The sequence below is a fragment of the Crassostrea angulata genome, chromosome 1 (assembly GCF_025612915.1).
Source record: "Crassostrea angulata isolate pt1a10 chromosome 1, ASM2561291v2, whole genome shotgun sequence".
NCBI lineage: Eukaryota > Metazoa > Mollusca > Bivalvia > Ostreida > Ostreidae > Magallana > Magallana angulata.
Window position 1 is genome coordinate 34163166 of NC_069111.1, and position 14230 is coordinate 34177395.

The 14230-nt window shown below is 33.3% G+C and overlaps 1 protein-coding gene across 8 annotated transcripts in view; it reads right to left on the reverse strand.

Annotated features, from left to right (window-relative positions):
• LOC128166067 (ankyrin repeat and sterile alpha motif domain-containing protein 1B-like) overlaps positions 1 to 14230 on the reverse strand; it is a 61445-nt gene that overhangs the window by 6302 nt on the left and 40913 nt on the right. For 4 of the 8 annotated variants that reach the window (XM_052831023.1, XM_052831015.1, XM_052830969.1 and 1 more), the window contains 9 exons: positions 13188 to 13291; positions 12946 to 13057; positions 12182 to 12408; positions 10695 to 10862; positions 10151 to 10279; positions 9376 to 9447; positions 8830 to 8853; positions 6180 to 6404; positions 1730 to 1919 (listed from right to left, as the gene is read on the reverse strand). In XM_052831023.1, coding sequence (XP_052686983.1) covers positions 1746 to 1919; positions 6180 to 6404; positions 8830 to 8853; positions 9376 to 9447; positions 10151 to 10279; positions 10695 to 10862; positions 12182 to 12408; positions 12946 to 13057; positions 13188 to 13291 — 1235 coding nt within the window. In that variant the 3' untranslated portion in view covers positions 1730 to 1745. Of the gene's footprint in view, positions 1 to 1715; positions 1920 to 6179; positions 6405 to 8618; positions 8637 to 8829; positions 8854 to 9375; positions 9448 to 10150; positions 10280 to 10694; positions 10863 to 12181; positions 12409 to 12945; positions 13058 to 13187; positions 13292 to 14230 lie in introns of all 8 variants that reach the window. The other 4 variants (XM_052830989.1, XM_052830974.1, XM_052830981.1 and 1 more) reach the window with 4 other exon arrangements.

Here is a 14230-nt window from a genome sequence, read left to right on the forward strand (position 1 = left end):
TAAAGAATTTTTTTTATTAAATTCAGGAAAAGAACAGAACAACAGATTTCGATGACAAATCAACCCTGTTTTTCTATAAGGATAGTCCTTGAATGCAATCTGACGACTATATATCAGAATAAAATCTTGGCGAATTATTGTAAGGACGATTTCAAATTCATGCGAATGTCCAATTATTTACTTAAAAATGTCTTACTATTATGACTGAATCAAAACATATGTTAAACGATGACAGATACTGAAATGCGTACTGACGCGATTCATATTTTTTGCATATTAAAAACGTTAAAGCGATAATAGCTGTTCGCGTTAAACTACTCTTTCGATGTTGCACCAAAATTTTTATCTACACGTCTGAACACGCTATCATAATTTTGACATAGATAATAGATATTATGTATATTAAGGCCAATCGTTCTTTGTAAACGTAATTATATGGCTGCTAGAAATCTCTTCGCTGCAACGAATAAAATTTGTTTGCATGATCAAACATCCAGAAAACCACTAAAAAAATCAATTTTAAGGCACATAAAACAACAAAATTAATTTTCTTCCCCTTACGCTTTCATATGTCTCCTCCTCTTTTCCAAAAATACCTAAGCTCCGCCCTTACATTTAAAGTGCTTAATGACACATAATTGAGCCCCTACGAATCTAGTTGAAATTGCCATTGTGCAATACAGTTGATTTAGCTACGCACAAGATCAGGGTCAAGCCTATTATATTTCCATAGAGGAACGGCAGCGCAACTTGGCATGTATTGACACAGCGCCGTAGGATACAAAGAAAATAAAGCCAGAAATAAGATCGGGTTGCAGCAATCACAGTGTGTCACTGGGCACGAACAATTGACGTCAAATTTAGTAGAAAAAACAAACGCCTCGAAATGACACCCGGATCGGTAGCCATTTACTGATCTACATTTTCAAGAACATCTGCATATAGAGATTTAATACATGTATATAAAATGCAATAAAATCTAAGCTAATGTTTCCTAATTTAATATCTACTTCCTATCTTCTTATCATTTTCGTTAACTGAAAGTTCGACCTCTTCGTAGAAGTCATGTAATCCAGTAAAGATCAATGTAGCAATATAGCATATATTTAGATTGAATCGCGCTTGCTTTCAAAATTAATTTCGCTTTACTAGGTAGTGAAGGACAGATAATGAACACACTAGTTTTTCGTTAAATACGTGTTAACAGGTACGAATTATGCGATCGTGAAATTGGAGAGTAATAAAATCGCTGTCCGTACCCTCTACGAATGATTGAACTCTATATTTTTTCTAGCAATGTCATAACCGCCTTGTTGACAGTTGTGTAATCTTTCATCAAAATATGCAGGCTGTAATTTTTAGGCCATAAAGCCCTTTAAGTTTTGCCCCCACATGTAATTAATAAAGGTTACAGGGTGTACACAGGCTATCGTCATATGGTGTATGGCAAAAGGGGAATAACCTCTCTGTCAAATTTTTTTAATCAGGCTTTGATGCATTTAAATGTTTCAACATCATAGACATGAACTAAACTGAAAACGTATATGATCTTGATATACCGATACCCCAAGACCAAGGTAAAATAAGGACCACCAAGAACAATAATCCTTGCCAATCATTGGTTAATACATGTAGGTTACCCCATTCATCATATGTTTCAATGCCACCATTCATCCTTCATAAAGGATGTTGATGATGATAAAACAGATGGTCACCTACTACAAATCACCTGGTAAGTGTTGCTGTCAGACGGTGTTAATGGAGGCTTTCGAGGAGGATATACTGGATTCATCCGTGTCACTCTGACTCAACTTCTGCTCAAACTCGCTGGCTTCCACCATAGCCTTGTCCTTCAGTGCCATCTGGTAGGCAACCTCAAATGCCTCTCCAAGTGTCATAATTATCTCCCTTGCTAGATCCTTCAAAGTATTACATAAAATTAGTTTTATAAATAATTATATAGTGGTGAGGTTTTGCAGTTTTACATTATTGTATGTTCAAATAAAAAAAAAAAATTAAATATTGTACTATTCTGATCACAATTAGGCTTTCATATTATTATGTCAACAATATTTCATTCATCAAAATGAGTAAATTGAGTCAAATAAGGCATTATTTAAAAAAACATAAAATATGATACATATACTGATATTCTCATGCAAGTTTTTTCTCTTTCTCTCTCTCTCTCCAACAATTAAGATTTAAATCATTAGTAAATTAAAATCATTAAATCATTATAAAATCATCATCACCAGTTCCCTAACTAAGTACACTTGTACAAGTTCCAAATGACTGTGGGTGTAGGACTACTTTTGTCCAGAAATAAGAAAATACTGCTGCCCAGTGACACTGTTGACAATACAAAGGCTACAATGCTAAACTGTTGACATACTTGTCGGAGGCTGATGACCAATAACAAACAGAGGCGTCAACAAATGAGAGGCCAGGCCCGGACGGACAATTCGGCCTTACAAAGAAAACATGTCAGCTCAGCACTGGCCTAATGGGGTGTGCTGACTACATTCAAAGTACCTATTAACAGTGAAAATCCAGCAATCCTATCACTCCGTGAAAATATTTACTTGAACAGACTGAATTAGTTCAGATGTTTTGATAGGGTCTCAGCTTTACTTTAAACATGAAATTTAATAAGGTTGGGTGATTTGAAAAAAAAAATTATGTAAAATAATACATGTACAACTGAATTCTTTATGTTAAAGTGTCCATAGTATTCTGAGAAAATCAGGATTGTTAAATCTATCATCATGATGCAGTTTTTCCATATATATTAAGCACATTAACTTCCATCATTTCTGAATCATCATAAGTTAAGTATCTCAGATTACATTTCAACGTGGTGTTTTTCTACGTAGTATACTAAAAAGATAATTGCCATTAACATATAGATGCCACACACAATAATGCTGTTTGCTTAGAAGCACAAATAATTAACTGATTTAAACTAAAATTGAAGCAATAGCCACTTGTGTCCATTTGGCATAATTTATGGAGCTTGGACATTTTTTTAACCTTAATAGCAAAAACAGGGCATGCCTGAAGACCACATTGCTAACCTGACACATTCTTTAACTGGCTATGTAAATGTAGGGCTAACGTTATATGATTCCAACTTTACAAAAAGTTGAAATGGCAACAAAGATATTATTCAAACTGCCTTCCACACCAAAAACCAATTAAAACTAAAACATATTTTCAAAGGTTATAGGGGAGTAGACTAAGGAAAGCACTTGTATGACCAAACACATATCACAAACTTTAAATATTTAACTACTCTTTCTTTTTATTGTTATAGGAAATCCAGATTTGATTGGTCTATATGAATGAGAAAGTTGTTTTGTGACAAAACGGATGAAAAAAGAGGAGCATGCAAGTACCTGTCATCACTACAGACAATCCTAATTCATTAATGATCGAGGCTAGAATGTCATTAATTTTCCCATCAGATGTCTTAATATTTTAAAAATTATATATTTTGCTGTGAATTATTTATTGGTAAAGAAAAAATTCCAAATATCTCAAATTATAAATTTGAATATTTCCCAACATCTTTAAATTGAGCTATTCATCTCAAGATTAATATTGTCTTAATATAATCTCAAGATTAATATCATCTAAAATTGGCAACACCCATCCGACCCTCTTAATTTAGCTATACTGAGTTAATGTCACAGGTGAGCTAAACCTGCATAATCCCAAGGTCACCATGCGAGTTTGATGAGCATGGCTGCCAATACTGCTGATGAACATGCAGATAGAAGAAGCCAGAACACGAGTTTCTATGGCAGCTCTCTCTGGCTGTAATTCTAACTCATCTGTCCATTAAAGGCATTGTAACACATTTCATTCACATAATTTGTCAATGAACATTAACTCCTTTTTTATCTGCATTTGCCTCACAGCTTGTTCACTTTAAACTACTTTATTTTCAATGACACAAGGAGCAGTCAACTTTTGTTCATAATCAGTGACTTTTGAACCCCAAGAATTTAAATCTTTTGTGGCCAAGATCAGATAAAATTGCACTATCAAAATCATCACATTTTCCTCTTTGCTTCCAAATTTGCTCACAAAAGGTGTGCCTTTAATATCAAATAAATGCCCGTTATCTTTAAATCGCAGATCATGATAAATGTTTTCATTGATTCTCCTCTTTCCTTCAGAAAAAAAAAGAAGAAGTTAAAAAATGCAATATTTAAACTGTGGCGAAAAAAAAATTCATTGATATCAAACAAAACAGCTTCGACGAATCAATCATTTTTAAGGCTTTTCTGGACAATGCACAATTATTGAGAAACATATATCAATATCATTTAATGCAGCCCCAATAACAAATACATCATAATTACACAAGTCTCCCAATTCACTTTAGTCATTATGGTAAACGCTGAGCAACCTTAATTGCAGCAATGACATGAAGGGATAGCTTGCCGAGATCCATTAGAACTTTTGTTGTAAGTTTCAGTTATTTTTTGCACTCTTTGGCAAATTTTATATTTAGGGCATCCAGCTATTCAGTGGTACCATGAATGCATATCGAACTAGAAGAAAACCATTTAATGATTTATGATGTAAACAGTTTAGTTCGAGTGGACGTACCGATTTTCTCTTAAATATTTTATTTCTTACAAAACCGGCACAATGCTACAGGTGTAAAATAATTATAACCCTTCCCTACATGACTTCTTGTGTAATTATCATAAAAGGACTTGAATTGTTAACATATTCAAGGTATTGAACATGCAGAGCCCGCAAAAATTTAAATACTTCTATGCCATAAATTGTTGAAAAGTTAATCCCTTAATGGACGCTGTAAACATTGTAATAATCCCTAATGAATTATTACTTTTTTCAGATCATTATAATCTCCAAGTATTTCAAAGTCTATTCAGGATGGTTTTCTGCAGCAAGAATTTATTTCTTGGAAATCAGAACTTTGAAGAGTCTCAATTTGAGAACAATAAACAGCTCAACAAGAAAATATATCTTAGGTTATTGTATTCAGTTTATGGAAAAAAAATTAATTCCAATTTGCAAAACTTAAATTCTAGAAACCGACGCCATTTTGAATGCATTTCAGAACGAGGTCATGCAGATGACTGCGCAAACTCAAAGACATTTCTTCAACAACAAGTAGGCAAAGATCTTCCATGTGTAATAGAGAGTTTGGTCCAGGTTTGACGGATAGATGATGATATCCTTCAAACAAGTTGTACAATTTACACACAGTATAAGCATTCTACAATTCAGACAAGAAAATCTTAGTTGTATGTTACGTTTATAATAACATTATTTTATAACAATTAACAAGTTTGAATACTATGATTAAATTCTGTACCAAATTAATGCTAATACACTTATCGTTCTCTTCTTTAAATAAAGCCTCCTTCGATAGCATAAAATTCCATCATGGCAAGGAACTGCCCTGCGGGAGTTTACATGAATTCGTTCTAACTTTAACTTAATTAGAATATGAATTTCAGCTAAAATTCAGGTGACGGCCTCTCACACAATACACAGGGAACATACAGATGCACCCTCCTACCGGGAGGGACCCACTCTCTGACCCTGACAGATGCTGCTTCATCAGCCAGCCCCTCCCAAAACCCAGCCAGGGGGAAAATCTATGGAACCCTTCCTAGCTTAAAAACCACTCAGCCAGAAATGTTTAACAAACTGTAAAATTCAGTATAAAGGGAGATAATGCTATTTCAACACTTCAGGATACGAGAATTTACAAGTTCTCCTGTCATTGTTTCTCTGTTTAACATAAGAGACATGCAGTCTGTCTGCAAAATATTGAGACTTTAATGTCAGATTAATAACAAATCAAAAGAAAATCTATTTCTGGCAATAGCACCACTAAAGCAATATGTTCAAAAAACTATAAGGGCCAGATAGATTTTTTATCCTTGCTAATAAGTCCAATCTTTGGCTAAAATTTGCAGTTATTTCCATATGTCCATCACTTAAGACTTTATAGGGAAGAAATTAATGTGTACAGGTTATGTATATTTTAATACAAAATGCAGATGAATTGATACCAAGTAATACACATCCAAAAAACCCTGTCACAACATATCAGATAATCTCTCTCTCTCTCTCTCTCTCTCTCTCTCTCTCATCTTTATCTTTCTCTCTTGATCTCTCTATCCACTTACTGCTGTCCGACAGTTGAACACATGACAATAATGTTTGGCTGTTTGGTTGTCTCGAGTGATGTAAGCAAAGAAGTTCATGCTCTGGGCGTCCTGACAGGCACAGAAGATGTTCCCTATCTCGTGGTCACATATCACTTTTTTGGTCTTAGCATCAATGAACTTGACCCCTTTATAGGAAATTGACAACAAAATGGTGGGGATTTTGGCAATGACGTCTGCTGATTTCTAAAAATGAAAATTAATATCTCTCAACTTATAGTAAATTTGATATGGAAAAATCAATCATAAATTTTTTTTTAATTTTTTGCTCACAATTTTTAAAATTTTATATACATTATTGGAGTATTTTTATAATGTAAGTTGAAAAAAAAATATTGAAAAAAAATCAATCAAAAGACATTTTTAATTACTAATTAAGAAATTTCAATGCAACATGCATAATATATGTAAGTTAACAGAGATTTAAATGTGACAGACAAGTTTCTATGTATCCACCATTAGAAAACAGATTCCAACTAAATCTCGAAAAATTAAAAAAAGATTCTGTAGTTAAGATGCTGAGTGAAATAAATCTTGAATGTCCAATAATGGACAAAGATAGGGGAAGCTATTTAGTAGCTGTTGACAGCTCTAAACATCTCCAATTCAATAAGATCAAGGAGATTAAAAAGAAGACCTGACAAGTCATATTAGTTCATATTTCACCATTAGTTCTGTTGACAAGAAAGAGGAAATTTTAATGCGTAACTCTGTGTAGAAGTCACATGATTAATGATTGGAGTGGCCTTTATCATTTTCTCAGGAACGGAGGATTTCTTCCAGACCACATCATTTACAGCCATAGGACAGAAATGTTCTGTTTTATTCGCTTGATTTCTGCTCCTGATGAGCGCCGAGAATTAGCATTTTTCAAATTAATTTGGCTCTTGAATACTGCCTGATATCATGGGTACTGGCTCGGAAAATTTGATATAACTCGCAGATCAGAAGAAAACAAAACTGTCTCATCTCTTAAACTATAAACGATGACTCTAAAGCTCTGGCCCGGACTCCCTTGAGAATCAACATCCGAAATGAAATATGCTTTTTTAAATCTCCGATTTCAGTGGATATGTCTAGTTTCTTTTGATCACAGATGACTTATGGGCTTCCAATGGCCGGAGATATTATTCAGAGTTATTGAGAATGCATTCAGCTCACTGGAGTGAAAGGGTCCAATCAAATATAAAGTCAAGTTTACATTTCATCTTTTAATCCTTCAACTAGAAGTAAAAGATTCAATCAGTTTTTTTCTCCCCTGTTTTAGGAAAACTTGAAAAAAAGAATATATATATAGATTTATAGCATGCAAAAAGGCAGCATTGTTTCAAACCCAGAAACCTATCAAATTCCCCAGAGACAAAATGCTTAATATTCTCCCATATCATACAAAGAGTGCAACATGCAAGAATCAAAATATAATACAGATTTTTTACTCGAAAATTCAATTTTACTTACAATGATTTACATCGTAGGAAATATATAGGGTTGTCAATATTTAGTCTTATTTCTATAGATTGGTCAGAGAAAGTAGTCTGACTACATTGTATGAGTTTCTGTTAATGCTTACTTAATTTCACTTGACTTTTACCAAGATGCTATATCAGGATATGGGTGCAATTAAAAGTTTGATCATTAAAACTGTTTTCCACCATGTTCCTATACTATTATACAGAGTTCATTGAGAAATGTTTAAAAATGCTCTTCACTATTTTGAATTTGCTCCCAATTTATTTACAACAAAATAAATTACCACAAATGATATGTTCATTAACTTCCTCATTTCTCACGGTAGAACAAGTTAATCTTTACATATTATTTCTATTTATAAATACATTTCCTCCTTGCTATTTTACATCTCCTCCCAATGCGGAATACTATTTCTCCTGTATTTGAATCCGATGTCCATAGGAGGATTAAATGGCACACAATATAGTGTACAACAATTCAAAAAGTTTGGGAAAAGAGAACTGCCTGTACATGCAAGCAAAGGTTTCACAAGGCCATGTCATCTATAATCAAACAATATTAAGTGCAACATGCTTTGGAGTTTTCTGCACAGTATCAATAACACAGAAAACTATACACATGAACACAACATACATCTTGTAATCTAAAAAGTACTGCTAAATTTTTATATTTACTTTTCAGGGAAGTGATATACAGTATTACATAAAAAAAATCAAATTTTGAAATTGCCATGCTTGGATAGAGAGAAAGTTAATGAAGTGACGGAGGTAGCTTTGTTAGTGGTCGGATGAGTTGATTACTGAGTGATCAAAGAATGATAACTCTTGTTGAACCCCAGACTCATGCGCATCTATGCACAAAAAGAGAAAATAGTAAATGCAGGAACTGAAGAAAAAATAATAAAAATGACTGCACATTCATATTAATTACCTTCTCTAACAATTTCAACTTAAAAACAAAAATAGAAAAAGACCATTAAATTCAATAGACCTGAAACTATTTTCATTTGTCATGCATACACCTAGTATATCAGAAATAAATGACACAATTATTAAAAATCTAACACAACAGAGGTGATTGATTTAGGCTTTAGAAGATCACCAAAGCTAACTACTGACAGAGCTTACAACAATTAACCAACCTGAATTTTTTTCTTATATTTCATCTGCCAATCAGATTATGTTATGTAATTAAAATTAAAGTTCAGAATGAACAATTAGCAGAAGAAAGATTAATTTTATGACCTTATCAGTCATTTAAATTGGTCATTCACCGAATTAATGAGATAACTCATATTATAACATGTCTGTTAAATATTTATTAACATATTATATTTTGATACATAAATTCAATTATTAGAGACATATATTACTTGTTGGTTTCATCTTATTCAATTACCTCCCTTTTTTTACAAAGTTGAAACAATAAAAGTCCTTTTAGTAACATTTATTTGTTTTCTTGTATTAAGGTGGTTTCATCAATATTTGTCAAACAATTTCTGTCATTTAATTTTGTTGTCAAGCCGTTTCGCAAAATAAATGCTAATTGCAGTATAAAAATATCAAATGTAAATGATCTAACTACTGAATTTTGCTGTATACGTCAATCAAAATTGATGCCCTCGGATATCAATGAAACCACTGCATGTCGTACTCTCCTTGCCCCAATCACTGGTTCACACACCTACCTTAAGTTTGGTGATTCCCTCTATCGTTGACTCCGTCCCCACAAGTTCTCTGACTAGCGTAGATCCCAGATACTGAAAACATTGAAAATTTCATACAATACCTACAGAGATTAGGATTAACTTCTGTACTAATATTGTTAAGTCAGTCAAACTTTGTTATATGTTATATGAAGCTTTTATTATATTTTTGCTTCATACAGGAAGACAGTTTCCCCTCTATTTCTTATGAAAATCGATTGTAATTCATAAAGAAACTGACATGAATAGTAAAATGACCTGTCCAAAAATGAATAAACACTTTCCTTTAACTTTAAAAATTGTTTACAAATGCATTGCTTAGCTTAACAAATGTCAATCTTAATTCAAGTATAATAAATAATTTTGACATTGTTCAAAGATGTCTTTCTTTGTACTTTTGGTGGTGACTTTGTTTGGATTATTTCTGAATCAATCAAAACTTGAGATGTTTCTACATCTTATCCATGTCATAGCTAGTTTAAACATATAATACTGTAGATTCCTTATTATACACGAGTACTTAATTCCGCGATTCAACGATTTTCCATCAAATCGCGAGAACACAAAATTGCGAATGTCAAAATTTTATCATAGTTTCATGTAGATTACATGTGTTTGAAAATTAAAAGCGAGATTTTAGAATTCACGAAACAGCTAGTCTTCTCGCGATTTTACATGGATAATAATTCCTCGCTTTTAATTAGGAATTTACAATAATAAGCCCTAGAGACGACACAAGTTCACTCTGCTCTGTTACCTGGGCGGTGTAGTTACAGCAGCCTTTGATCAACATCTCAGGCCGGTGCCTCCACTGTTTGATGGGAGTGGTGGTGTTAGCCTGGTGAGGGGGGCGAATGTGTATGGAGCTGTCCCTCAAAGCTTTACCCTGAAAGGATCATCAAATAACCAAACTTTACTTTTCATCAAGGATCATGCAACTAACTACTTCTTATCAGAGTACTGAAAACTCGGTAATTTATATTTACAAGGAAAATATTGAACACTATAGAATCATACTGGTAAACGTAAATTTATTATTTGTTTTTTTTCTTTAGTACAATTTTTGAAAAATAAAAGGTAATTCTTATATAATTTTTTTTTTGCATGAGTAATTTTTTCAATGCAAACAAAATATTGGGCCTTTTTAAGATACACACAAACCAAAATTTTTTGCAATTTTTACGTTTTCCAAAACTATAGCAAATAATATACCATCGAAAATTCCAGATATGTGATTGTAGCTTCAGTATATATTTATGCATTTTTTTACTGTTTACATGTATTGCTGATATAGGTTTTACCTGTTCTTTGCGGAAAACTTCCTCATCCTCACTGCTATCTGGGAGGGACTGGGATACCTTGTTGTCCTCCTCGGAGGATGAGGCAAGAGGTTTGACCTTGGTGTAATCCTTGTAAAGGTTAAGTTCAGGCTCTGAGGATGATCGATCCTCATCCTTATTGCGCCTCTTCTAAAAATAAAAAAATAAAAATAACTAGAGCAAAGCTCGTTGCAAAGCAACGAATGGGTCTTCCGTTAATGTCGGAAGTAAAGCCGAAAGTTCCCGTAAGAAGCAGAGCTCTTAAACCAACAACAACAGTAACTTAAATAAAAAGATGAAAAAATCGAATTATTCCTGGTACGACTTAACAAAATCCGAATGATTTTAAGTACGAATGAACAAAAACCTTTCTGATTTCAAGAACGACTTGACAGAAAAAATCCGAATGTGTTCAAGCACGACCTAACAATTATTTTTGGTACGAATTAATTTTACTTTGAACATTACGCTATTTTTTAAACCAAGACGCGGAATCAAAATTTCCGGAAAAATCAATTTTTCAACCCCGATATCTCTGTAATGCATTGTTTGATTTTCAGACGGATTTCAGATTTGAATTCACCATGGCAAGTTCTATAAGACTTTAGTATTGTCTTATTTTGTTCAAAAAAAATGAAAATTTCCAAAAATTGGAATTGCTTCCGGTTTTGAGCAAAATTGATGAACAAAATTTTAAACCCCCCAGTACATCATAGAATTGATACATCTATCATCAGTAAAAATTTCAAAGCGATATGTTTAAAGTTAACGGAGATTTCTTCCGGACAAAATCACTTTTTTTAAATTTTAAAAAGGCCGCCAAATTTGAACGGAAGTGATGTAAATGCTGAAACTTTAACATCTTGGAGGCACGGAAACTTTACAAAAGCTATGAAAATTTCATTGAAATCGGATGAAAACTTTTTGAGATATAAAGCCGAGAAGGAGTCAGAAAAAAAATAAAAAATAAAATAATAATAAAAAGAAACCGAAGAAAAACAAGAGGGTCTTCCGTTGGAAACGGAAGACCCTAATAATTCATAAACAATTAAATAAAAATAAGAAATCTTTAATTCATATTTCCAGCAGCTCTCTAAATTAAAAACTTTAAAAAGGTGACATATATATATATCAAAGCCTGACTACATGTTTAATGGTAAAGATAGTGCTTCTGTTTTAAATGCTTGCATTGATTGGCAAATAGGAGATATTTTACAATGGTCATCAAATTATTTGTATGCTATACAAAAATCTCAATAGGTTTTAGATATAGCATCTATTCTAACTGAATTTGTAAAGCAATGAAAAATCAAACCGAATGAGTAAATTCACTCAAAATAAGTTAAAAGAAACACACATGATTCGCATGTTATGACAACACTTCCATGTAAAAAGAATGAAGTATAATTGAATCAATTTAGGATATGACAGAGAAGTGCAGGAGTTATCCCTCTTTGTCCTTGTCGTACCAAGCTGGTGAACTGTCGGTCAGGCTTCTTCCTGTGTTCTAGCGAGGCCAGGATCCGCTTCCTGTGCCCAACAGCTGTGATGTCTAATACACTGATCAGCTCCACTTCCCACAGTTTCATTACTCGGTCCATCGTGTCAAAGTTCTTGTTCATGAATGTTTCCGTCTTGTCTCCCAGATGCAGCGAATTCAGCCATTCACTGACGGAAGGGGGGAGGTTATCAGGGTCTGAAATATTTACACAACACTTCTAAACAAACAGTCTATAACCGTTGCACATAAAGGATATATTGCTACATTTGTCCCAAACATCCAAAATGATTTCCGTATCAACACTATATTGGACTCATGTAATTGTCTGATAACCATGCAATGGTGAATGAAACAATCTAAGTGAAACATGTATGCATACTTAGTTGATTTGAAAATTTTACTTTGGTATTTAGTCATTCACCATAAATGTGAACAAAAAGCCCTGGCATACCTATGCTCTGCATAGAAATCTAAATACCGGTACATTTAATTATTTAGGGAAGTAAAATATTACTGTCAAATACACTCTTCTTATCTAATTTTTTGGTTGTGAATACTATGATCATCATGCCAGTCTTTGATTTAAATTAATGTAGAAAAATTAACTACCATCAAAGCAGCAATGCTCCAACATTGGTGCATGCAGTGATGAGGTTGCACTTCTAAATCATCTTGATCTCTAAACAAAAAAGCAACTGCAGTAATTACATGTAGCTTCAGTACTTTGATTACCTATCGGGGTAAGCTGGGGCAGAGCTTTGGCTGAGTCCAGGATCTTCTTTCTGTGCTCTGCTGAGGTAATTCCAATGGCTTCAAGGTCACTTTCCTCCATTATCTTTCCTCCCTGCAAAAAACAGCATCGTGCAGCTTTTAATTTCAATACCTCACTGTGTAAATATACACCTGCATCTATGAATATGGATAAAACATCCATGCTATTAACAGATGCCTCATTTAAGTGACTGAGAACTCACCAAGAAGTCTGTGTGATCGAAGCCATTAGCAACCAGTGTGTTCTCGTAATGTCCAAGGCCGTTTTCCTCCAGCCACTCCCCGACACTCAAAATCCTCCCAGGGTCTATCAAACAGCAACAGATGTAGATGCATACATACAAAAGTATTGGTACATGAAAATTAATAAAAACATATCAATTATTCCTCATTACTGATTTACATTTTTAAAAAAAAAAATAATAAAATACATGTATTTTACATACACATGTAAAATATTTTTTTCCCCAATTTTTAACTCCCAATATAACTTTTGTTAAACTTCTGGTAAAAATCTACATGTAACCCCCACCCCTCTCCCTTTTTCTTGTACCTATCATTTTATCCTACATGTACCGGTACATGTACTCATATCAGATGCATGAATATCTTGACTCATATCCCATCTGTTACAAACATGCACCAAGTGATTTTTATCGACCCCACTATCTCTATACATATGACTGAATTGGCTACGATACAACATGTTGTACAGAAAAAATATTGAAACATTAATCATATTATAACAGGGAATACTTTCATATAATCAATGATGAAGATCTGCACAGGAATGCAAAGAGTCAAACAAGTCAAGATTTATTTTAAAAAAGCATGCAAGATATATTCAGAATAATTTTCAAATCGGAGAGATTATGGAATCAGTTTGAAATCTGCAATTGCAGCATGACTTGGCCTTAGCATTGAAAGAATCAAAGCAGAGAGAGAGAGAGGAAATAGCTGGGAACAATTAGGATTCCTTAATTGACTTTATCAAAACTTTTTTTTTTTCAAACCTGACCGCATTTTTCAATTTTTCTATCAAAAATAATCAACACAAATATGATACTGTAGAAATTACAACAAAAATCTGTTAAGAATAAATGGTGGCTTGAATTCCAAAGATTTTTGGCAGCTGGAGTATTAAGGTTTTTTAATTTTTTTTTTGGGGGGGGGGGGAGGGGAGGGGTTTCAGGATATCCTCTGCTTCTTAATGTCATTTTGGTTATTTTTTTGTTCCTATCTGATT